At 40.4% G+C, this 27257-nt stretch overlaps 1 protein-coding gene and 1 long non-coding RNA gene across 4 annotated transcripts in view; both read right to left on the reverse strand.

Annotated features, from left to right (window-relative positions):
* The window catches only part of LOC148214701 (uncharacterized), a 152855-nt gene that overhangs the window by 46408 nt on the left and 79190 nt on the right, over positions 1 to 27257 (reverse strand). The window contains exon 4 of one of the 3 annotated variants that reach the window (XR_015797686.1): positions 8801 to 8882. The exons of the other annotated variants lie outside the window; for them this stretch is intronic. This is a non-coding gene — a long non-coding RNA (uncharacterized LOC148214701). The remainder of the gene's footprint in view (positions 1 to 8800; positions 8883 to 27257) is intronic. 3 annotated transcript variants of the gene reach the window in all.
* On the reverse strand, positions 12804 to 15365 carry DIO3 (iodothyronine deiodinase 3). Its single transcript, XM_015889288.3, has one exon. The coding sequence runs from the start codon at positions 14347 to 14349 to the stop codon at positions 13492 to 13494; it is 858 nt and encodes a 285-aa protein (XP_015744774.1). The 5' UTR covers positions 14350 to 15365; the 3' UTR covers positions 12804 to 13491.

Genomic DNA, 27257 nt, shown 5'->3' on the forward strand with positions numbered 1-27257 from the left:
ACAGAATGTGTGTGAGGGAGGGGAGGAAAGAGAGAGAGAAAGGTATAATGAAGATCAGTGCATATGGGTTGCCTCTATTTCTCTCTCTCCATTTGCACGCATATCTAATCAGAGCAGATGCAAATGTGTTGCCTCTGTGTGTGCTTCTGCTTTCCCTGCATGTTGCATCTGTATTTTGTGGTGAGTTGCATGCACTTCATTCTGGATCACAAGACTATGGAGGAAGAAGGTGGGGGGTTCGAATTGAGCAGTTAGCAATATTCCAAGCTAGCACCAAACTGCTTCTCCCTTAGGGATGCCCTGCTGTTTTTTCCCCTGCAGGGATCTTTTTCTCTGCACCCTCAGCCCGATCTGGGCCATTTTCAAACTTGGTATTTCTTTTGCTGGCTTTCCCACCACACCAAATTTGATCCTGTTGTGTTCAATTTTTGGAGAGTTATCCTGCTGATGGATCCTAGCCCCTTTACACGATTTCTTTCCAACATCATGTTGGGTTGGAAATAATAAAAAGAGGAAAAAAGAAAAGGATACAGGAGAAAGAAAGAAAGAAAGAAAGAAAGAAAGAAAGAAAGAAAGAAAGAAAGAAAGAAAGAAAGAAAGAAAGAAAGGAGAAAAGAGAAAAGAGAAAAGAGAAAAGAGAAAAGAGAAAAGAGAAAAGAGAAAAGAGAAAAGAAAAGAAAAGAAAAATCATATATATAGAAAACAGCTTCTTGGTGTTTAATCACAGCATTAAACCATGACTACACTGAGTAATATTGATCAATCTTTCCATTACATCCATAAAAAGCCAGTTTGTAAGCACATGAATACGTATCAATCCAAAATGATAAATCTTAGGATGGCACTGTCTTTCTATTATAAAAGAGTAATCATTTTTCTATGCCCCATGTTTGATAGTTCCATAATTGTCCATATAATGATAGATTCTAATTTTTTAGTATACAATTTAGAATCACACTCACATCTTTAAAAATATAACTCTTTGCAAAACCTACGAAAGAACTTATGGCTATCAAACCAAAAGAGGATGATAGTGTGGCAAGCCCTTAGCATATGCATAAGGTTCCCCTCCATTTGTACTTCCAGTATAAGTGAAGCTGGGAGCCAGCCCTTTTTAAATATTTTCTGAATTGTCCAATAAATATGTGAAAAAGTGTTTTTGTTGACTTAATATCATATTAAGATAATAGGAAACATACATTATTCAAGACCTTTAACCCCTATTTGTTATTATGAGGAATTCCAATTCTTTATTCTAAAATTCTTGTGAATAACTCATGTCCATTTTAACAATACTTTTTAATTTGGAATCATCCAGAACACATTTCTGTGCTTACAATAACTCAAGAGTTTTAGATCCTGTTAATGCATTTGGATTAACCTATGAAATCAACAGTTGTTTTGATTAGATATACTGTGATTCCATAATTTTAGATACCCCAATTCCTCTTCCAGTAATTTGAATGTTTGAAAAACTTAGAACTGCAGTATTATTACTCCTGTTAGTCTATGAATTAGAACAGTTTTACCTGCAGTTTCCAGACTGGGATTATTCCAAAGCATATGTTTATCACATGAATAAAAGTCAATGTTACACTTCCATTCCAAATTCTTTCAAATATGCCCTGCAGTGTTTAATACTGCAAATATGGTAGACTATTAACTAAATTGTTAAGTACCCAGAGTTATATGGGAGATGGATAGCTATGTAAGTGTTTTAAATAAATAAATAACCAAACCTCAGTGCCAAGATATTATAAAATCACTTTTTAATTGTACCCATAATGGTTTTGGGAGTTGATCAGTTGGATTAAATAAAGGAATGAAGTCAAAATACATGTCCAGTGATAAAGCCAAAAGTCATGAAAGTTATGACTCTTGTAATAATTTAGATAAAGAAAATCTCAGGGTTTAACTTTCCCATAAAAACCTTCCTACACGATCATTTTCTGCCAAATGTTTCTGCTACTTCCATTCCCTTGATTAAAACCTCCCCTTTTCATTTTCAATGCCTTATGTAATTTGGCAATGAAATAGGGAAAATAATGCCCCCAGTAAAGTGTGTGGATTTAATAAACAAAACTATGATAGAAGGTTAGAACGTAATATTTTCTCATTCTATTCTTTACCATGTGGTGATCTTTGGGAATAATTCAGTATAAGCTGTGAGAAAGTATCTGTGCACTTACCTAGAAAGTAATAGAGAGGACTATAGGCTCATAGCTGTCACCTCTCATGTAGATTACTGCAGTGCTCTGTACATGGAATTCCCTTTGAAGACTGCTGGAAGCTGCCATTGGTATAAAATGCAATAGCCCACCTTCTGCTGTGTGGGAGCCGCTGTACACATATGACACTGTCAGTAGGCTTCTGGGTATCTAATTCTGACTTATTAAGCACCACTAGTTTTAACTTCTAAATCCCTATATTACTGGCTCCCAGGTACCTGCAGAATCATTTCTTCACGTAGAACTTACTCATGCAGTCCACATGCCTTATGTAGAGATGTTGAGGGTTCCCCTGTAGGAGATTTAGTAGGGGAAGAACTAATGCTTCTCAGTGATGGCCCCACTCCTCTGGGACAACCTTCACCTTCTTGTAGAAATTGGTATAATGCCCTTTCTCTGATATTCAGGAAGGTAGGGTTCAAGCTGGTCAACAGAATTTTCAATGGTTAAGATATTTGTGGGAAGGAGGTACCTCCTTATGATGGTGTATTGTTATGTATCTGTTGTTTTATTTTATACTGCGGTATAAAATAAGGAGTGCAATAAATAAATAAAGGTAAATGATTAGGCTGATCTTTTCTCTAAAAAAAGGGATTTATTCTAAATAGACGTGCATAGAGTCATGCTAGAACACAACATGGTGTTAATTATCGATAACTATCTGACCGATATGGATTGCTATTTCATGTATGGTATGTATCTTAGCCTTATCCATATCTATGTAGAGGCAAATCCTTCTGTATTTAACTACTAAAATGACAGAATGTAAAAATGATATTTATGTTATTTTAAGTTTGTGGGGAGAGAGTTGTACAAGAGAAAAAAAGAGAAGAAAAGAAAAGAAATAAAACATAATTTTAGTACTGAGACCCATCTTAATATTTCCTTATTAGCTGTAAGATTCTCTGTGATGTGGACAGAGCCTTAGTCCTTCATTCTAATCATGTTGAAACTGATCTCTAAGAATGCCCAATGCCTGGTGAAATTGCAGCGATGATTCATTTGGAGGAGAAGCTGAGATAATGCTGGGGTCAGATAACCTTCATTTGCGTAGTGAAGGGAGTTTCCCAACACCTTCAGTTAATTCTTTTTCACTGATGGGAAACATTTTGTAATCAATAAAATTGAAATATTTGACTCTTAAGGAATCTTTTAACAGGATTAGACAAGCAGTAAGCTTCAGGCTATACAAAATTGCTGCCTTTCAGGGACCTACTAAATATGATGCAAGGCATGATGAAAGATGTACCCATTGTTTTTCTCTGGATGAACATCAGTATTTTCAATTTTCAAGAGAAAAGTTTCACATTTGGTTTGGCTTGACACAATGCACTATGCTGTAACGTGGTTGCCTTGGTTCTGGCCTAAAGTAACAACCCAGGCTTGATGGTTTATAAACATGGCTTATGATTTCACATGATCTGTGGACTCTACTGTTGTGGCCTAGTTATCAAAACATAGTCAAAATAACCCATGACTGCTTAACCATGGCCACCAAGTCTATGGTGGCTTTATGCTAGCAGAAAACACTTTCATTTTGCAAGGTGGGGAACTTGACCTATTAGTGTTTTTTACCTACTACATCATTCTGTACCAGGCCCCCCAGGCTACAAAGCATGGGGCCTTTTGATTTTATGTGTATGGGGGTCTTCCGCAGATAAAAGAAACTGACAATAATTAAATACTTCCACCTTAAATGAACAAAGGCAATGGGGTGATGTAGTGGTTAAGATGTTGCATGTTGGGATTGAGTAAGGCCAGTCAGTGTCCTTCAGTCCTAGCTATTGGACTGTATGCTATATGTGTAAATAAATAAATAAGCCTTTCTACCTATCTCACAGGGTTATTGTTGTGAAGATGAAATGAGGGGAAACTCTGAAGGCAGAATATAAATGCAATAATGGACAAATGAAATGGCTTCCAGACTTCTCCCAAAGCCTCTCTTGGTTACATCTGTATCAATCAGCCTCTCTTTAGGGTCTTTGTAGATAATATATTTGTTCAATGAATTATCTTCCTAAGATTTGGAAGACTGTTGTTCCAGTGTGTTTCCAGGTCTCTGCACAGCTGTGTGACAGCACATATCCTTTCGATGCAGAGGTTTCGGGTTCAGTCCTGGCCATTTTTGGATAGGTATGAGAAACCCTGAATAATTACCATCAGTATTGGTTGAGGGTGGGCAAACGTTTTTCTTTCTAAGGGTCATGTTTCTTTTGCAGGAAGACACAAGGTAGGTCACACTGAAGCCAAAAATATCTCTCTGGTGCTCCCCACCCCACCTCCTCCTTCTGAAACTCCTCTTACTGTACTGTCTTCTCTCTTACTAGTGGAAAACAAACTCTTCTTGGATATTTGGAATCACTTGCTTGCAGACCCCATTTGAAAGTAGGTCAAGAGGCACCAACTTTGCTGGAGTTGCTCATTCCTGGAGTAGACACGAGGAACCTGGACTATTAATCTGACTTGAGATAAGCAACTTTCTGTGAGACCAAAGAAGAGTACAAAACATGGTCATCCCCAATTCCAGATATTATAATAACGTACATTCTTATTTAAGTACCTTTTCCTAATTAAATACTTGCTGTGTGATCCCAGAATTATTTTTACCTGGTGCTTGACTGACAAAGAGTCAACTAATGCCTGCTATATTTTTCTTTAGGAGGCAATGGAAAATCTTTTTTTTTAAAGTCTGCTGCCAAACCTTTTGAATACAGTAGAAATATAACCCCCCCCCCAATTTGAATATTCCAAACTCAGAGTGACCATTTTGATATTCTGAGTTCTACATTTGGAAGTTCTGTCCTTTCAAATTTTTGTCCAAAAATTGAGTTTTGTTCTACATTGTTTCAAAGGTTCCAGTGTTTTATGGTTGGCTTTTTAAATTGTTCCAAGCCACAGAGACTTGGAAAGAGCATTAGCCAATAAAGCCACAAGGACAAACTAAGACTCTGGTCTGAAGATAGGACAAAGGTGAGTAAGGTAATCACATGTTCAGAGACTGGGACAAATCATTTTGGACATAAAAAATAGATATATTCCAGTCTGGTTATTAAGTTTACTGTTATTTTAACTCTTTGCTATGAGAAAGTTAGAGTTTGTAGGTTGAAATGTTGTGGTCCCTATGTATATTCTGTGTGTGCTGTGCTTTCCTTTTCAACCAATTGCCAAAAGTAAAAACATGCATTATAGATAAAGTTGCTATGGTGTTAAGTTTTCAGATTGCCAAATTATTGATTAGATTTATACTCCATGTGTCTGCATATACAATACTCAAGGAAGACTGCAGATATTAAAAAATAAAAATTATGAAACATAAGAATAAAAACAATAAAATCACAGTTCAATAATAACAAGTTTGGCAAAAGTAATGAGTTTTCATAATTTTCCTAAATACTGGGAGAGTGGATCAAAGGCACCTCCTTGGGAGTGTTTTCCGTAGCATGAGGGCCACATAGGAAAACCCTTTCTTGTTTAAGTGAGCTTTAAACAAAACAATTATAAAAACTATTTGTTTTATTTGTTGAGCTCGGCAGTTTGGTTGTCAAATACAAAACGTGTGCTTTGAGTATTAGGAAAAAACTGTAAATCAATATCCAGAGAAATGTATTTTTTGCCATTATGTTGTTTGTGGACTATGCTGAAGTGAATCTATAGGTTTTGCTTCTTTGCTGAGGTTAGTTCTACAGCTGCATGTAAAGGCAAGCTTGCTGCAAAAATTATGCTTAAGTGTTGCTTCCATGGTTTGCTATGGGACTTTAAAAACTGTTTAAACATGCTTTTAGACATCATCTTCTTGGGCAATTTTTCTTTAAGTTAGCTGGTTACATATCACTCACTATGTGGTATTCAGATTTAAAACAACAAATGGCAGAGTTTTAATTTTGCCTTACAAACATGAATAAAGCATAATATGGTTTAAATCTTCCATGTCAGGATGACTTAAATATGTGAGCTGTAAAACTCCTGCTTCTTCTCTCTACTAACTTAACTCACTGTGTGGCCTTAGTTAATCCATCCTTCTCTTAGTCTCATCTTTCCATCAACAATATGAGATTGATCTAATTTATCTTTTAGAGGTGTTGTGAAATTCATTGAGATCATGTCTTAGTTAGTGTGGCTAATGTGTTAACCTGATTTACACATTATTCTAAGGCATGGTTTAATTAGCTGTGGATTGATTAAACATTCAGTTGGTTAGCTATATCAATGTGAGAGATAAAAAAATAAATTAACATGTCACACTCGACCATAAACCACAGATATATCCACAATGGCTCCGGTAACATAAAACTGTGGCAAATTCAAATAAAACATATAATGGTTTACAATATTGTGTGAACCAGGTATAAGAATTCCCTTGGGATAGTTTATGAGTTGGATGTAGTCTTAGTGCAATGGATAAATCTAGTCTCTTAATGTATTGTGCGGGGTTATGATTAAGATAAGTTGGGAAGGCGGCCCCTGCCACATTTGGCTCATTGAAATCCATCCATCCACCTATTCATGAAATGCATTCAATGCTCAGAAATGTGCTATGTAAATCTTAGGTATAACTACTTTGGTTCCATTCTTGAACTCATTAAAACAGAGATCATGTTTTTAATCTCTCTATGTGGAACAAGAAGCTGCCATTTTTTTGTTTCAAGAGAAAAAGGTTTAATGCTGACAATATATGTGTTACCATGCTCAGTGTATGTGTATGCTGTTGATAAAAGAAAGAAATGCGCCAACGCGGCACATGTTTGCTGTATTGTAACCATTGGCATTTATCCATAGATACATGTGCTCAGATCTATGTGCTCAGCTGGTGCTTTTTTGCTTATGTTTGCTTCTCTAGCAGATCCTAAAAATGAAGGGAAGGCATTTTGAAAGGCATATGTAAAGGAAGCAGAACTTCTAATGTCTTTTTCTAGCAGAGGCTTGCTGTACTAAAACCAAGTATTAGATGCTTCATGGTGACTGGGTTCATAAGTCACAGTGAGCCATAATGTGGCTTGTTCTTCATTTAGTATGTAGTATGTGGTATGTAAGTCTATCCAGTATAATAACAAACTGCAAAATCAGTATGATTACTATGTTTGAATTTGTCACTTGCTCTATGGTATTATGGCTGGGTATCATGGTGAATAAGAATAATTAGAAATTATTGCACAGGCAGGACACTCTAAGCATGGATTAACATTAACCATGATTCTGGCACTTACCCAGCAAAGGTGCCAGAGATAGCACAGCAAACCACAATTGATGACAGCTGACACTACTTAGCTTTTAATATATTTCCAAACTAAAACAACAACAGCAGCTCATTGTGGCCTATCAAGACAGGATAATCACGTGTGGCTTTGGGAACGCTAACCCCATCTTCTATAGTCTATATAGAATATACTCTATATTCAAAATGAAGAAGTCCAGCCTTATCATCTTTGCTAGTCTAAGTGAGGCCTAAACTAAAATGTCCCAATGCAGTGGAATGGAAGACTGCTGATGTCACTCATACAGCCATCAATGTTTCATTGCCCTGGTGGCTGGGATCCTATCAGTGGTAAACCAAACATCTGCAAAGCACCAGCTTGCATAAAGCTATTTTATTTGGCATTGCTAAGATATAAAAACATTGCAACAAAACCTGATTGTGATGTAAGCCTATTGGGTGGAATATTTATTCCATCCCCCCATCAAAATGATGGAATCAAGTGGTTTATAAATCTAAATCTAATAAATCCAAATAAATAATGCTACTTTGAAGGCCAAAACAGAAGTAGTATCATTCATGCAATTAACAGCTTCATTAATGTTTTAAAATAATAGATGCAAGCTGGATTAGAAACAGAGGTTCTAAGACACATTGAGCTCTTTGCATCTATTTATTTAATATCAATTATTCACATAATTGCTAAATATATGAGTACAATTATATCTACACTGGAAGTAGGTCTATGCTTCCTGGGAAATTCTACCTGGATTTCTGGGCCTTCCTCTCATTCAGGATTGGAGATATAAATAGAAGTTGCAGGAAGCAGCTACTTTACATCGTCTCATGCAACAGCTCCTGAGGTTCTGCAGCACAATTTCGTTATCCAGATTCTCCACCAAGCCATTCTGGTTGGTGTGGTGTTAACAACCTGGAGACGGTGTCCCTGGATTTAAAATAAAATGTCTCCTCCACAAGAGCAGAAGGAATGCAATGGAGTGGGGGGTGGTATGTGGTTACAGCAGCCTTCTTGGATTTATTGCCCTTTGGATATGCCAGATCTGTTGCTCTTCAGCCTCCAGAATCCTCAGAACCAGCATGGCTGAAGTTAACAAGCCCAATATATTCAGAAGACACCAGAATCAATCCATGTCCTCATTTCGTTCTTATATTTGCTAGATAACTTTGGGACAGTCGCATTCTTAATAAAACAAAAACAAAATCACTGGGGACTAAAGCACTGTCCACCATGTGTGTTCCTTAATAAATTAAGAAAAAATATTTTAAATTTTTAAAATTATTTTCTGAAACACACTGGGAATGGAACATTTGGAAATAACAGCTGTGTTTTTTTTGTTTTGTTTTCTGTTTTTTTGCTTACCACACTGTTAGCCTAATTTTTCTCACAAAATCATTGGGAAGCTTCCTCACAGGGAAGGAGACAGTATGTGTTGCTTTGAGTTCTACGGAGGAAAGATAGAGATATAATTATAATAAAGAAAATTAAAGTGTACCCAACAGTTCAAAGTATAAAACTCACAAATTCAATGTCTATTTTAGTCAAAACATTGGGACCGGCTATAGGTCACTGATGTATACATTTAGTGGCACCCCTGGCTTCTGAGCTCAGTGATGAAATCGACAGACTTTTGCTTGGATGCTGTTTTCAAGTGCAGATTTCATCTGAATTTACTCAGATGTGCTTTTAACTAACCAAGTGGCATGCTTCTTTTCAGTTTAAGAGTGAATGCATTGGAAGAAAAGCTGGGCATGATATCAGTGGAGTATAGTGATAGCAAATTAATGAAGAAATCCTACCATCCAGGTTTCATAGGCTGGAATAAAGCTAGAATCCAGAATGTCTTCCTTAGCCAGGTTCAAGGCCACAGATATAACCTGTGGGCCATTCAAGGACCCTTAAATACATAATGGGAAAGACCAAATCATGATTTTGGCCTACTGTGATTCAAGGACTGAATTTAGAACTAGGTAAATATTTAGTAACTGAATTATTTTGTCACTACCACTAACTTTCTGATTAAAATGTAAGTGCCAAATTAAACATTGCTACATACGCGTGCCTCTCTTTTTTTTTTGCTGGAAAAATTGCTTAGGATTACTTTTCAAATGTGCTTTTGTGATAGAAGTTGTGCTTTATTATAAACCATACAATGGTTAGGAAAGTCTGGACTGGATTGTCACCTTTGCTGGCCACCCTGTGGGGTTTATGAGCCAGGACTTGAGGCTGGAAGAACAAACCAGTCTGTGCTGTTTCCTGATGGCATGGAAGGGGCAGAACCAAAATGGCCACAGATTTACAAGGCTGCTATTTTAAAGGGACACTAACATTTTTCAGTTAAACTGGAATTTTTTTTTAAAAGCACCTTTGGAAGAAGGTAACGGCTAACTACTTCCACACTGTTGTGAAGAAAACAACATGGATGTGTCCATGTAGCCGCCATATGTGAGTTAAAGGCAAGAGTTAGTGGTTCTCAGGCCACAGATAGTAGTTCTGTAAATATTCACCACCTCTATCAAGGGCCAAAAAGAGTCTATTAATTCATGGGAAGGGCAGGAAAAAAACGTGATGGGTTTAAGCCACTGTAAGTGCAAGAGAAAGACTGCCCATTGCCATTTGGGAAGCACAATCAACAGTTTCATTTTGGCTTCATTCATGTCTGCAATAAACAGTCTTCTCGAGCTGAGCCATGTCTATGAGATTTCTGCCAAGTCCTAACCTAGGAGTCATGTTAAGTCCTGTGAAGTCAGGAGGTCTGTGATTCACTGCCAAGTCCTGGTAGAAAAGTCTAACATCATGTGGCAGCACCTAACCAACTTTGCTTAATCTTAAGAAAGCTATAAGCAGAGCTAGATCTGGTTTGTACCTGGATGGGAGACCACAAGAAAGTAGTACCAGGCTAGACTGAGAACTGAACAATCACAAAATAAAGCAGTTTCTGCAGATGGCCAGTGTGTCCCAAAAAGGGAAGATGTTGGAAGTGACATCACAGTCCAAACCCCACACTTTTTGTTCATGCAATGAAAAAAAAAATCCTTTTTTTGATCCTCTGCTTCCATGGAGACTGCTGAGTAAACTACTTCTGTATTGTTCTCAAGAAATGAAAGGGAATTCCCAGGATGTTGATTCCTGGAGCTGTATTTCCAGGAGTTGAGCTTGATTCGAGGAAGATTTCACCTCAAAATTTTCAGGGCTGCAACCCAATTTTTGAAATGGTTAGCCAGCAGTAGTATGAGAATTCAGAGTGACTCAAAAGTCACATAACCTACCACTATGTTTAGAAATGCGAGTTTTGGATTATAGGTTACATGTTCAAACATTGCAGTTCTGTTGGTGGTCTGACTGTATTTGGCTGGTATTCTTTATTATATAACATCTAACTATACAATAATTATAAATAATACATAAATTAGCACTTGGGTTTGAGTAATATCTCTTTGCTCAATTCAAGTAAACAAAGTACCCTGAAGATAATAATGAAACAAGTACAGATAATAGCTCTTAGCCCAGCTGTAAGCAGTTGGCTGCCCAGATTTATTAAGGTCATATTGCTTAGAATAAAGCAGTTTTTTTATGGGATGTGGAAAATTATGGTAGAGCAGGCAGATTTCCTCATTAATAAAACCAATAAATGATCAGAATAGACTTAAGGAATCTAGAATGGTAGGAAAGTGGAAAACTATTAGGCATTTTTAAAGGCTTTGTGTATATCGGAGCAGGCAACTCTTTTGTGGATGGGGGGAGACAGATAAGGACCACACAGGGTAACATCAGAATTCTTTACTCTAAAATATTTTAATATCTGCTGAGCATACCTGTATGTGCAATGTCAGCTAAGAAACAAACTCTGCAATTCCCTGCTACAACACAACATTACTGATACTTGAAACCACATGCAAATATTTGAAGTTGTGCTGCATAAGATTAGACCTATCCACACCATAGCTGTGCAGGGAAGAGTTGCAACTGAGAAAACTGCTCCTAAATGAGAATGGAAGCATCCGTTCCTTTCTCTTGGCATTAATTCCCTTCCGAAAGGTCACCTGCCTTTTCACAACCCTTTTACTCAATTCTTTCCAAAGATTACTCATGATTAGTACCAGAAATCCGTGGAGCAGGTAACTGTTCATCAGTAACCACAACGAACAATATGCTGATAAGGTGTGATGTAACCAAAGCCTCAAGGATTACTGGATGTGTGCAGTTCTTTTCCGGGCGGGGGTGTAGATAGCCCACAGATATTAAGAGGCATTGTCTGGGAATCCAACTATTCCTCTTGCTTCAGAGGACAGCCCACCCAACAAGTTAAAATGATTTATGCCTCACAATCTTCTCCCTTAACAAATATACCCAGCACAGTGGGGATATTTTTGGCTCCTTCTCTACACATCTACATATTCAGCACAGGATAATAGTAGCAAACCCTTGAAGTCCATTTTCCCCCCCAAATGGTTTAAGAATAAACAAACTTTACAGAAGAGAGGCACCTAATTTCTAGACTTTTAATCCTACCCTGTATGTTGCATGCTAAATGGGCTTCAATGCACAGCGAATGCAGAATTCTAATTGTGTAAACCTTACTTGAATGGGAAGGGGGAAAGTGTTTGGGGACCTATTTCGTTTTTTTAGCTCCTACAGCCTTCATAAAACAGTGGTTAGGTTCATACAATACTAAACCATTATGTGGTTTAAGTATTGCATAAACTCAGCCACTGTGATTTGTGAACCTCTGTTTATGATTCAGGATACTGCATGAAGCCAGCAAGTTCTGCTTAAGAAACCATGGTTCAAACAAACAATGGCTTAGCACAATGGGCAAATCCTAAAAGGCTCCTGTCATAAAATACAAGCTGTCTCTCCCAACATATCCAGGGGTGATGCCAGGTATCCTGCCTTCTGGGGTAGACAAACCTGCATACCTCCCAGTTAAGTCTTTGGCAGTGGTGCCAATCCTCCACCTTGTCGGAAGGCAATGGGCAAACTGGAGGGGGCAGCTCATGCAGCTGTGACCCCAACGGAAGGCAATGCTAGAGCACTGACCTCTTCACACCCATCAAGGTATCCCTCTCCTTTGCTTAAGATCACACCTGTTTGGAAGCAGGTTCCCCAAATCAGAGGTCTGAGTCACCCTGGGAATATTCCTCAAAGCTCTTTCATAAATGGTTACCTACCCACAAGCACAGGGTAATACTTTAAACCATCTTCCCCCAATGTGGGTCCCTCCTGGGCTGTTTCTCCCAGCCTGTTGTGACCCTCATCAGACCCAAGTGGAGTAAATTGCAGTATCGTTTGGAGCCTTACCTCCTCCTCCTCCTTTCAGTTAGAAAGATTCAAATGAGGCATACTTTATTCAATCATCTTTATTAATAATGTTATAAAAAGCTCATAAAAAACGGGTATTTTACAAAAAAGAGAAAAGAAGCTCAACAAACCAGCTCAGAGATCACATAAATACTTTGTGTTTTTTTGTTTTCTGTGTTTTGTTTGCTCTCCACAAAAACAAAAGTGGCAATTCTAGCGTCTCCCAATTTCAGACTCGGTTTCCTGGCGCTCCAAAACCATTTCAAAACCGGTCATCATAAAGAAACGCTAGAAACTCCAGCCAAGGTTTTTGCCAGGACAGCAGAGAGAGAGAGAGAACACACACCGCTCGGGCACGCGAAACTTCTCTCCGACAGACACACGTGCACGGCAGAAGACCGTTCCCATCGGAAACACGCGCGCACACGTACACCCGTAGCCCGCACGTGCACGCACACGCTCAGAAACAGGCCCTCAAAAAACAGTAAACGCGTTTTCCCCCCACACAAAAGAGAGATCTATTCGTTCACGCACGCAGTAAGGAAATGAAGGAAAACAAAACCGCACGTGGAAATGGATGTCGATAACAAATGCTTGGCAAATCAACATGATTTGAATAACGAAGAGTCTCGGGCACGTCTTGCATGAAAACTCACACAGAGCCTCTCGGGAGTTACGGAAAGGGGCGGGAAAAGAGCTCCCCTCTTCCCTCCCGTCCGCTCTCCCGCTTTCCGTCCGCCGCGGGTTCTTCCTTACACCTGGACGACCACGGTGCTGGGCCCTGCCCGGAGGCTGCTCTTGTACTGGTCGAGCCACCGCCGGAGTTCCGAGATCTTGTAGCCCTCGGGGCCCCGGCCGCCCTGGTACATCACCTTCCGCTCCTGGATAATGTAGAGGCGCTCGAAGTACGCCCCGTAGGCGGCGCTCGAGGCGTTGTCCATGGTGTCAACGGCCAGCGGGCAGCCCGGCGCGCCTTCCTTCATCAGCTGAGCTGCGCGCAGCCGGTCCTGCAAGCACTGGTGCTTGGGGATGTCATAAGCGGCGTCCGAGCTGACCCAACCGTCGGAAGGGTGAGCCTCCTCGATGTAGACCAGCAAGAAGTCAGCGATGTCCACGAAATGCGCGGCCAGGCGCTCGAAGGCGCGCAGGCGCGCCATGAAGGGTGGTCAGGTGCAGCTGCCGAAGTTGAGGATCAGCGGCCTCTTGCCTCGGGCGTAGTCCAGGATGCGCAGCCGCGTGCGCCCGTCCAGCTGGATGACCTCCGGGTTGGGCGCCGTCCCGCCGACGTGCGCCGCCTTGAAGAAGTCCAGTTTCTGCCCGTGCCACACGGCTTTGAGGGACTCCAACGTGAACATGCGGTTGGAGTCGGACACGCACAGGGGAGGGTCGTCCGGCGGGCAGCTCCCCGCGCTTGAGTCGCCGTCCTCCGCCGCCAACTCTTGCTCCTCACCGGGTGTCGCCGCCGCGGTCAGCAAGAGTTTCTTCCGGATGCAGAGAAAATCCAGGAGCCAGAGCATCACAGCAGTCAGGAGGAAGCGCGGCAGGAGGAGCACGAAGGCGGCCACCTGGCTGAGCGTTTGCAAGGTATGGGCGCCCACGGAGTGTAGCATCGCAGCGGCAGGAGTAGCAGCTCCGCTGGGCACCCACGCTGTGGTACCGAGCCTCCCGCGCGCCTCCCCCGCCGCCGCTCACTCCCACCACTCCTCTCGGCGGCTCAGTTGATGAGATCCCGCTTCTCCTTAAACCCATTTTATAGTCGGGGATTTAAATGAAAAAGTGACTCCACCTCCGGCCGGAACCCGCCTCCTTTGGAACCTGAGCCCGGGGATTACCTACCCCTCCACTCCAATGACCTAAAAATATACTGGCCAAGAGAAAAGGAAAGAGAGAAGGGTGGGGGGAGCGCACCGAGAGAACGCGCAAGCGAGCCAGCCCCAACCCGGCTTGGAAGTACGGGGGACGTGCCACGGCTCAGGGAACGGCCGCTGTCAGGCCAGCAAGCCAGCCAGGAAGCTTCAGGGCACGCCCGGGGCTTTTCCACAGAGAGTAAGCAGGCCGGGCGTGCCGGGAGTAATCGACGCAACAGGCGAAAGTTGCACCCTCTCCTCCTCCTCCTCCACTCTTTCCAGCCGCTCACTCGGGTGTAAATGTGGGGAGCGAGCGAGGGTAGTCTATGAAACGCTCGGGACGACGACGAGCTCCCGCGCCGACCAATGCCGGATCCCCCTCCCAAGCACCCTCGGGCAAGTAGTCACCCCTTTCTCGCCTGCCTCTCTAGCCTCGCGCCCCCCACGTGGATGGAAGGCGAGATCGCGAAGTGAAATTCTACCAGAGGTTTTTCCCCCCTGCTCGGTGCACGCGAACGCCTCCGAAGCAAAACCCTTCCAACGAGCAGCGTCGCCAAACTTCGTCTAAGTCTCGGAAGAGCGGACTCGACCCCCACCTTCCGCCAAGGGTTGCCTCCACCCGCCCCTCCCCCTTTGCCAGCGGAGTGGCGCGAGACGAGACGCCTGGTTGCTTTACATTACCCCCTCGGTCCTTCTTCGTTTGGGAAATGGATGCCTCCGGGTGCTGGTACGCCGTCCACCTGGTTGGGGAGGGATAGCCGGCGTTATCCGGAAACAAAGGAGTTAATGCTCGGTTAGTGACCTCGTCACGGAGCTACCTCGCTGATTAAACCTATTGACCGCAGCGAAGCCGACGAGCGAGATTTAAACGCGCAGGATAACTTTTGCGTCTCGCAGCAGCCACTAGGGGTAGCTGTTGGCCGAAGGGTGGAATGGAGACCGAAGCCCTCCGCGTGCCTTTCTCCATTTCTAACCGCCTGGAGAACATTTGGAACTTACGCAGCTCCCCTTGCCCAAGAAACCAAAGATGTTCGCTAACTTTATCCCAAAGGGTATAAAATGCAGTATGGTATATAAGATGGATTGAATACATCATCCTAAATTGGTTGGCCGGCTAAACTACGATTCATCTGCTATACACAAATATATGCATTTTCATTACATTAGTAGTCATTCTGCTCCAGGACTGCTCTGTTTAACTGTCTATTCAGAGGCTTAAGCAGAAGTCTTTCCCATCACCTGCTAGCACGCTCCTGGAGATGCCTTCAGTAAACTATTAACGAATCTAAGATCTCTCCTGCCTTCATCAACAGATTAATATTATGCAACAGGGCTTTACTTTGTGGTTTTGCTCTGTAGAACCCTTTGGAAATGATTTAGAAGCAGTGCTTTGAACCATGCACAAGCACAGCACCTCCCTGCTGTTTATTAAAGGAACCTGACCATTTTCAGGCTTTTATGCAAGCCTGAAAAAATGGACCTAGTGCTTTAAAGGTTGCCTTAATATTAATGAATAGAATTCTTAAAGCAGTAGCAACTTTTTAAGGCTCCAGCAGAAACTTTAAAAACAGGCTGCTTTGATAATATGAGAGAGGTGCTGTGGTGCATCTGAAACACTTCTTCCTAATAACTTTCAAATGGTGCATGGCCCTATTATGCAAGATAGATTTAGGATAATGTTAAATATTGCATTTAACATCTATCTGTTGTGTAATACAGTAAAGCAACCAACCAAAAACCAATCCTGAAGGGAGAAGCTTCACACTTCTATAATAACTTGGTGGCTATAAAATGTTGAGGGAGAATGTTAATTCTACTTTCTAGATCAGTTGTAGTTTCTGGGTGGTCAAGGATTGCCCCATGGGGAATCCAAATAGGAAATGACCAAGGTGTGAGTGACCATGAGCAAAGCCTGGCTAAATGAACAAAAACCTTACAGTTTGAATTTGTATGGGCCATATTTCTGGGTTTACTACCAGATCTGGATGCAAAAATATGGATGGCCAGTAGATGGCAGCAAAGCAATACTGAAAAAAATATTTATTTAAAAGATGTATATAGCTGCCCATCTTATGTAGCATAACCCTGGGCAGCTTATGAACAATAATAAAAACAATAAAAACCAATAAAAACTCATAAAATGAACCCTTTGCTGCTATCTAGAGGTTGCCTAGGTTTTTAACTTTTTAATTTCTGTCTTAATTTGGGGATTTTTCAGCCCAGATCCAGTAGCCTTAGAAAAGGAGGCAGTTCCATATTTCTAAGTAGGGAATAAAATAAGTATATTTCAGTACTGCTGTCCAAATGTTTGAACTAAAGCTCCCTTAACCTCTAGTGGTTGGCTACACTGGTGGGCAGCCATGGGAACTGAAGTTCAGAATATCTGAAGGCACTATGTTGCCCATCCTGATCTAAGGACCCCAGAAATAGAAGCGATAAGAAAGAAGCCACACATTGGGAAAGGCTATTTGCGGATATAAAGTAAATTAAAACCTCTGAAACTGGATGGCAGCCAACCAGCTTTCTGAAGACCCTGGGGATAAGTGAACACTTGTACATCACTGGGCACTTGGCTCTGGAGGCCACTGGTGGCAAAAGTGCCAGTAAAAATGCCAACATCACAATGTTTTTATACAAATCTGTGATGAGTCTACAGTATACTTGGAATATTGTAACAATTATCATACTCTGAAAAAGGTACTGCATGGTTGGAAGAGGTACAGAGGAGGACAGTGAATATGTTCAAGGGAATAGAGCAATATAGAATGTCTACAACTTTTAAGGTTTTTTAGTGTAGAAAAAAGGTTGAACAAGAAGTCATGAAATAGCTGCATGCAATTACAGTATGTGTGTTGAGGAAGAAATCAGGAATGGAGAAGGTTTTTTTTTCTCTTTCCATACTATTAGGATCCTAAACCACCAGATGAAACTGAATGGTGGGAAACTCAGGACAGGCAAAAGAATGTACATACAGCACATACTTCAACTATGGAATTTGCCATCTCAAGAGGTGGTGGTAGCCACTAACTTAGGAAGCTTTAAAAGGGGGTTAAACATATTCATGGTAATTGTTCCTGGAATGGCTCCTGGCTGTGATGTCAGTACGTTATCTCCAATATTGTGATGACATCCCACAATTTATACTAATCACTGAGGAAGAGAACGCCAGGAGATTGCACTCCTAACTTGCTTGTGGACTTTCCAGAAGCATTTTATTCGCCACTTTGGGAAGATAAAGCTGGACTGGATCACCTTTGGGAAAATTCCATAGTTAACTATGCACTTTGTGAAGAGATGGAGCTTTTCCCTGTCACCTTTCTCCACATCTTGCTACACTTCATGCACCTCTATTATGTTCCTCGCTTTTTTAAAGATCTAAAGCATCCTCAGATTTGGAACCTTTCCTCATAAATGAACTTAATGTTCTGGTTTGGTGTTGAACCTTTGTTGTTTTGCTCTTACAACCCTGTCTTACATTTGTTACTTTTATTGTATTTAATCTGAAATATCAACTGTGAGCAAGAGGAATTTTTTTGTGTGTGAAAATGTATTGGTTATTGAGTCTCTTTGTGCTAATATTGCTGCATCATACGCACACAAATTTGCTGTTTCTACCCTTAAAACAGTTCATACATCCACATTTCCTATTCTAGAATTATAGACCGGAAAGAGTGTAGCACAAGTAAATGTATGCATTTGTGGTGATGACCTTGTCACTTGATCCTAATTACTTAACAAGAAGTGATTGTTTGTGCTACATTTTGTAATTTTACATTGAATTGAGCAATGGGAAAATGGAATGTGCCCATAACAGAACCTCAGCCTTGGAAGAAATTTCAGTTTCTGCTTTTACCAAGCCTATGGATCAAAAGGGATTCAGCCCCAGTTGCCTTAAGCAGTATTTGTACTTTCTTTTTGGATTTTAGTGGAAATGCTCCTACATAAACTTGCTCCAAGAGTTTACTGATATTTCAGATCAACCTTGATTTCTTGAGTTTGTGTGCAAAGTTGAATCCTACTCTTGGCTACACTGCTGGAGTCTAGATTTGATTCATATTTAATGTCAAGCATTTAGGAAAACTTGGCATGAAAAAGCTGAAGCCAAACATTTTCTGGCCACTTCATCTATTCCCAAACCTACTAGATTATCCACATGCCTTGTGGGACGTATAAGTTGTACTGGGGTAGAGTTTGATATCCAAACATTGAATAGCGTAACATCTGTTTTTACTCCTGGCACTTATAAAATCAAATCTGAAGTAAAGGCATGCTGAAAACGTATATGATGTATAGTCTCCCACACGCTGATAATGTTACATAGCACTCAATGAGTCCTGTACTGTTCCACGGAGAATAAATTAGTAATCCTTGCTGGAACATAATGTTGCAATAGAAGAAAAATAATACTTTTGAAGGGAAGAGATGATGGTTCTTCTTTTATGGGACTAGGGTCAATTAAAACTCTTGCATGGATACAAAGAGGGGAGCCCCCATAGAAACGCTCACAACTCAAATTTTTGCTAATTTAGCAATCCTGCCTGTTTTGAACATTCCAAGCAAGTACATTGGCACTCTTCTACCACAACCTTCTAATCACATTATTTGTCCCCCGCCCCCAGTCAGATTGGAGAGAACTGCTGATACAATTATACTACTGGGGAACCTGTGGCCCTCCCATTGTGGTTGGATTACGGTTTCTATTATTCCTGGCTGTTAGCCATTTTACCTGGAATCAATGAGAATTGCAATTTTGGAAGGACACAAGTTTTTTACTTCTGGTTAGGCTGAAAAACTGCAGCCATTGATTTAAGTGTGTGATTGTCTTCCATGTACTGCAGAAAAGAAATTATCCAAAATATAATTCTAACAACAACAACAACACTCTAGAACAGGGGTTCTTAACATTTTTGTACCATGGACCCCTTTGAGGGTCTGGTGAAACCTATAGACCAGAGGCCATAAATTATGTTGTTGCCTACATTCATTATTGAACAAAAAGTTAAATTTCAGTTAGAGGTTAGTGAAAATAAAATTGTATGTTTTCCCCAAATTCACAGACCACCCCCCACCTCCCCACCCCTGTGGTTCTGGGCCCTAGGTTAAGAACTCCTGCTCAAGAAGATATTGTTTTCTCCAGCCAGTTACATCTTGTGACAATGATTGATTATGTGCCATCAAGTTGTTTTCAACTCTCAGCGACCACATAGATAGATTTTCTCCATGATGATCTATAGTACAAACATAGTAATTATTAGCTTTATGGATTAAGGATTCTTTCCATCTACTTTCAAATACTGTAGTTAACAATGTACTTGCAGTTGTTCTTTAGGCTATCACTACATATGTTCAGCATTGTTCTATTGTTTAATTGATAACTAGACTTCCACATCAAATCAATCTCATTGTTCACAGTTTAATTACAGTATGTCTCTGTGGGCCATCTGAGCCTGTATGGGGAGATGAATACCACAAGGGAGAATTAACCCTGATAAAACATAACATTGCTTTCCTGTCATTCTTGGGCTCAAGAGGAACAAATAATCCCTGTGAGTGTTTGAAATATAAGTAAAAACAATTAAATGATTCTCAACTCACTTTGTCTTTGCTTTGTGCAGTAGTTATTGAGACTGTAGGATTTGGAGGATGGTCTGGAGGTAATGCTTGAAATGTGTTAGAAGCTTTAGATTTTTGGCTTTATGATAAGTTAATGAAATTATAATTTAAACTAGTTTATTTTTCTTACTGTTTCAGTCATATGATAAGGAAGCCCTGATTCCTGTGTATTTTCATAAAAGTCCTGTTCTGCAGGTTCCTCAGCTTCTCCTCCTGTCAGTGGCCTTACGCACTCTGAGCATATGTGCTTTGTATTGTGAAGGTCTTCCTGGAAGGTGAGGCCAATTCACCATTGGGGGGGTTGGATAATTTGGCTTCTAGATTAGGTTTAGAGTACAGAGCAACCTTCCAAGGATAGAAAAGCTGGTAATCCTTGCTTAACACTCTTAGCTCTAGAAATGATTTGTCAGCTAGCAGTTCCTGGATATTGATCCCAATCTTTCTTGGGGTTAGGGTTTTTCCAGTATTTGGTTACCTGGAAAGTTGGAGGCTGCTTCCCTGCAGCAAGCAACTGTGAAGAACAAGATACCCGGAAGGAATGCTTAAATCTTTTGCCATCAACTCCCCCTATTTCTACAACCTCCTTGGATGTTCTTTCATTGCTTGCTGATCTGGAAGTTAATAGGAGTGAAGCACCCTCCTACCACCCCCTGTTCCCTTGACTACTTTGCAGCAAAGAAGCTTGGTTGGGATTCTCCAGTGTATGAGATTTGCCTATGCAGGTCACAAACGTGTAGCAATTCTGGTTCCAGCATTCTCTAGAGCAGTGTTTCTCAGCCTTGGCAACTTGAAGATGTGTGGACTTCAACTTCCAGAATTCTGGGAGTTGAAGTCCACACATCTTCTAGCTGCCAAGGTGGAGAAATAGTGCTCTAGAGCTACCTCTCAGATCAAGAGGGTGACTTCTTGGCATTTTAAAAGGCCTTAAAGGCTTTGAATGATTATTACTATTAATTACATTTTGCTAACTTGATATGTTTGATTAATTCTGCTTTTACTTTTCTCATTGTAAGCTGCTCAGAGATATTGGCAGTTAGTACTAAATTAAAATTTAGAAATAAAAACAAATATACAGATCCAAACTTCAAATCCTCCAAATTGCTATAATCATGTGCTGCTGTTGTAGAAAAAGAAATTTTTATTGAGAAAGACCAGTACACGTTACTTTTCCATTAAGAATCTGCTATAAAAGATGAGGGCAAGTAAGTTGAGAGAATTTTCTAATTTTGGTGCTTGGGTCTCGCAAATGGTTATTATCATGCTTCTCATCTTTATATTTTAGATATATAGCTTACAAATATCATTTATTTCCCTTCTGGAAGCCTTTATTTTTATTTTCCTCCTCCTCCTAAACATGAAAGCTCATCTCTTTTGCTTTTGGAATTTGCCTCATTTTTCAAACCCAGATTCTATAAAGCAAAACAAAAGCAGCTAAAATTACTATTGACAACTTTGATTAGTTTCTATAATACATGCTGAAATGATCCCTTTACAAATTCAGCTTCACTTCCCCATCAGATATGTGTAAGGCTTATTTTTACTTACTATTTTTTGATTTGCATTTTATCTAGCCATTTTGAGTATGAATGGGGCAGATATGAAGCCTTTTGCTACAACCTGGGAAGGAAGTGGGAGATTTCCCTTTCAGCAACAGTGAAGATTAGTCTATATATTGGAGAAATTTCAGAGCTATGGGGTCTACCTGGTCTTTTTACAGAACTCCCAAATTAGTCAGTGGGAATCTAATGCCAAAGGGTCCCATGGACTTTCCTTTGCCTGATGTGAACATTTTCACACCTGGAGAATTGGCTCCCATCTAATTTTTAAAGGAAGCACTCATGTTTAAGAAATGGGGCAGTCCAGAAACAATTTTATTGCCTCTTCTGCTGTTTGCAGGAGTTCTACCTAATCCCACCCCAGATAAAACCAACAGGATGACACTGGTTCAGTATTGCTTCTTCGAAGGAGCTGCAGTACTTTTATATATGTAGGCACAGAATTTTACTTTGAAGATTAGTTCTTTCCATTTTATTTCAGTGTAAAACAAACAATGTTTTTTTCATGAAGCACTAGCACTCCTTGCCTTGCTCAACATTCTCAGGTAAACTGAGACTATGTTCTCATATAATGGAGAACTTTCCTAGTATTGTTTTCCTTTCCTGGCATTTATATTGCTGCTATATTATCTTCAGCTAGACAAGATGACATGAAGACACATCATAAAAGGGATGTCTATCAAAACTGGGGTGTTTTCTATATGTTCATTTCCCAAGCGCACCCCTGAATTAATTAATTTATTTATATTTCAAATTTAGATACTGCCCATCTCACAAAAAGTGACTCTGGGCAGTTCACAATAAAACAGCAATAAATATTAAAATACAATAAAACAATATAAAATACAGTAAAAATAGAATAAAAAATGTTATTCTATCTAAGAGAATTTACCTTCTCTTGCACTTCTTTGGGAAATTAATTTTTCCTTTCCTGAAAACTTTTTCTGTGGTCAGATCTGGAAAGTTTACATTAAGACTTGAGGGTACTTTTGAAATGTGAAAGAATGCATCACTTCATCTGAGGTGAATACAAGAGAAATGCTTTTTAGTTATCAAAAACCAAGAGAAGCGTAGCTTGTCTCTGCATAAGTTAATTAGAATTAAAACTCGCCTGTTACCTCCAGATTTTCCTTACAAAGGCTGCTAAGGATGACTGAAAAATAGTTTAATCTTTTACTTTTTTAAAAAAGAGGAACAGGAGACCTTTGTCTGTTTTAAAACCCTTATGCCCTCCAAAATGTAGAAAGAAAAATAATTACTGTCTCTGATTCATATGGCATGTTAGGACAGGTTATGTCGATCTACTAATTTCAGTTTGGGGGTGGCTTTGTTTTTGTTTGTTTATTTACACTACAAAGAATTGGGTGTGTTTTCTGTTTCCCTGTTCCCAAAGAGCCAGGAAACTGCAAGCAATTAAACGCCTTGCTATTTATTACTCAGCATCCGACTAGATCCATTTTTCTCTTCTTTTGCAGAACATTCTTTCTAATTTACACTGGGAAAAAACCCATCCACCGATGCTTCTTGAGATTTGTACACATTTCCATTTCTATATTGGTAGTTGGTTTATTCAGACTTTGCAAGAGGCAGCAAACAAGAAAGAGAAGAATAGGTCTGGTAGAATTATTCCCAGAAGAAGGCCGAGGTGATTATCAAGAGTAAGAGATTTTGATACCCAACACTTTTATGAACAAAACATAAAAGGAAAAGGGGAAAAAGGGGGGAGGGATCTAAGGGTAGCAGAAGTCTATGACAAAGTGATGATGGTGTTTCCAACAAAGCTCTTATTGTGCAGTTCGCTTGCCTTATCTTCAGTGAAGACATTGCATCACACTTTCATTGCATGATTGCCATGCCTCCAGACATCATTATCTTCTATTTGCAACTCTTGGAAGTTTTATCCATGTGCATTTTCTCACAGTTGCATCTGATTTTTTTTTTCCTTTCCACAAAGCATTGATCAAGCAGGAACAGAAGCCACAGCTAGGGGAGTCCAAAGCTGTGTCTGTAGCTGTGTGTCCAAATCTATAAGATACCATAGCGTTGCAATCAAAGCCTCACCCCTTTTATACATGTGTACAAAAGGGCAGGGCAATGTTGCAATTTGTCCCCCCCCCACTGGCAGTACTTGTCTAATTTCTTTTTTTATAGGTGAAGTTGATAGGTGATAGCTGAGTGGAAGACACAGTTGCTGATCAATGATGATAGATTGGGAGAGGTTAACATCAAGAAAGGAATCTTTCAGGGAGACTCACTATCATCACTACTGCTTGTCACTGGACTGTTTCCTCTGTCAACAATACTGAACAAGTCAGGCCATGGCTATCAAACATCAAAAACATCTGCCAGGCTATCCCACCTCCTTTACATGGGCAATCTGAAGCTGTATGGAAAAACACCATCTGGAATAGAATTGCTGCTCAACACTGTCCGAATATACAGCCAAGATATTGCAATGGAGTTTGGACTGGACAAATGGGCCACCCTTACCATCAACAGGGGGAAAATAGTGAAAACTGAAGGAATCAAGATGCCTGATGGAAATAACATCAAGAATGTGGACGAAGAAGACCACTACAAATTCCTGGGCATCCTTCAAGCTGACAACATCAGGCACACTGAAGTCAAGAAGAAGATTAGTACTGAATACATCATGAGAGTGAAGATGATCTTAAAGTCCAAACTCAGTGGAGGAAATACCATCAAGGCAATTAACACCTGGGCAATTCCAGTCATTAGATACACAGCTGGAATAGTGGCCAGGACTTGAGCAAAACTAGAAGCCCTGTATAGGAAGACCAGAAAAATAATGACTATTTATTTATTCATTTATTTATTTATTTATATTAAATTTACAGTATATGCTGCCCATCTCCCCCAGAGGGTGACTTATACCCCTCATCCATGCAGCAATGTTGACAGACTCTATTTACCAAGGAGCATAGGTGGGTATGGAATGTTGCAAGTACACCAGACAGTTGAAGAAGAAAAAAGGGCATTGGACGAATATCTGAAGGACAGTGAAGAAGATGCACTGAAGCTAGTAAACCACAAAGGCTTACTGAATACCAAAGAGACCTATAAGAAAGACCAAATGAAGAATAGAAAAGAGACATGGCAAGGCAATGTATTAACAACATGACCTGTCAATGGTTAAGAGCAGGAAAGTTGAAGAAAGAGACAGAGGGGCTAATTCTGGCTGCACAAGACCAAGCCTTAAGAACAAATGCGTATAAAACCAGAATTGAGAGGACAGGAACAGACAGCAAATGCCACCTTTAAACAGAAGCTGAAGAAACAGTGGACCACCTAGTTAGCTGCTGCAAGAATATCACACAGACTGATTACAAACAACAGCATGACAAAGCAGCAACAATGGTGCATTGGAATATCTGCAAGAAATACCATTTGCCTGCAAACAAGAACTGGTGGGACTACAAAACAGACAAAGTAATAGAAAATGAAGAAGCTAAAGTCCCCTGGGACTTTAGAATTCAAACAGACAAGCACCTGCCACACAGCACCCCAGACTTAACAATTGTTGATAAGAAAGACAAAAATGTCTGGATAATGGACATTGCAATACCTAGAGACAACAGAATGGAAGAGAAAGAACTGGAGAAAATCGCAAAACACAAAGACCTGCAAATAGAATGACTATGGCAAAAGAAAGCAAAGATAGTACCAAGAGTAACAGGTGTCTTAGGTGCAATCCCAAAACATCTGGAGAACCACTTGAACACCATTGGCACTGACAAAATCATCAGTCAGTTGCTAAAGGCAGCTTTACTTGGAATAGCTCACAGCTTACATCCTGCGACAAAACCTTTAATTCCATCAAACAACATGCCTATCCCAGGTTGTTAGGAATGACTCAATAGGTGGATAAAAATGCCAAATCCAGTCTAAACAACAAGCTGACTGTGCAACCCACAATAATTTATATGGTGTCCAACTCCCACTGACTCTGGGTGATTTACAAATGGTTAAACTCATTAAAAACAAGAAAAGAACACAGAAAGGAACAAAGAAGGCCGAAATAACAAACCCAAATGGAAAAAAGCAAAAGAAGAGTGCTGTAAGTTCTTTGGCCTGTGCACTATTTTCATCACTCTCATATGGCTTTGCCCCTCTTTGCCCCCACAACATTGCTTCTGTTGGGCAGCTGGACCAACTTACTTCTGTTCAGTTGTGGCACAAGAGAAGTTATTAAGATGGTGTATCTACCTTAGGAACCCTGGAGCTTGGGGGAGAATTCTTGCCATATCCCGACTCCCATCATAGCTTTCTTCCCTGCCTGCAATGGGTAAGCCACTGTAGCCGCTGCTCTGCTATCCTTTCACTGATCCTTTTTATTAAGCACAGAGGTGGCTTTGTAGCTCCTCCATACAGCAACAGGACAGTGGGCTTTTTTTTTTTTTTAAACAAAAGCACTACAACAAGCAACCTGAATGGAGGATGAGGATGGGACGGGATGGGGTACTGGCTAGATGTGAAAGTTGATGCCTTTGGACACTTTGAGGGAGCACTGGTTGCTCTTGTAGTGTTCTCAGCATTTTGAAGTCACTTGCAGAGAGGGCAATCACAAATTGCTTTGTTAGTTTCCAAGTATTTCTGAGGATCTGAGATGGGAAAATGGTGGCAGTGTGGAAGTGCCCAAAGTTTCAACAAGACCATTCTCTGCATCCTTGAAGGGGAAGTCTGATATAACAAGAAGAACTTTCCAACTGAATTTACTAGGAGGTATATAGGCGGGCTTCCTTTCTACTAAGCCAGACCATTGCTCCATGTAGCTGAACATTATCTAGGGTGATTGTCAGCAGTTCTTCTGGATTTCAGACAGGGGCCTTTCCCAGACAGACCTGGTGGTGCTGACATCTTTAGTATGTAAAAAATAGGACCTTTCTCTGAGTTACGGCATCCTGTTATAATCTCTACATTACATGCATGGAGTTCCTTATGATCAGTCACCTATGCAGTCTGGAATGTTTTGTTACAATCCATTTATGGGAAGATGGATATTATATAGTTGGATATTATATAGTTCAGCAGTCAGCAGCTGTAAGTGAATGAGTGAATGAGGGTAACTGAGAGATAACTAACCATTAACCTTCTCTCTTTCTTTCATACACTTACTTTGAGGAATGACACCAGGAATGGTTGTAAATCTCAACTCTGCAAGCTTCATCCCCTTTGAGATTAGATTGGCCTCATCCCTGTTAGCCTTTCATAAGGCCTTGAAAACTTGGTTTTGTGCCCAAGCCTGGGGCCCTGGGCATGGGATAGAGCCCTTCTTCTGGCTGTGTGGATGATTGGTTAGATAATGCCTGACTGCTATGTGTTTTATTTTTTATTTTTATATTGTGTATATTATGTATTTTATTGTAAGATGTCTAGAGCCACGTAATAGTGAGATGCATGGCTATATAAATTCAGGACTCAGCTTACTCAGCAAACAGCTCGAAGACTTTGTGGGCAAGACCTGACTCTTCATTGCAGACA

The sequence above is a fragment of the Python bivittatus genome, unplaced genomic scaffold (assembly GCF_059951505.1).
Source record: "Python bivittatus isolate LINGU-HERP-01145 unplaced genomic scaffold, Pbiv_v1 ctg000580_np1212, whole genome shotgun sequence".
Lineage (NCBI taxonomy): Eukaryota > Metazoa > Chordata > Lepidosauria > Squamata > Pythonidae > Python > Python bivittatus.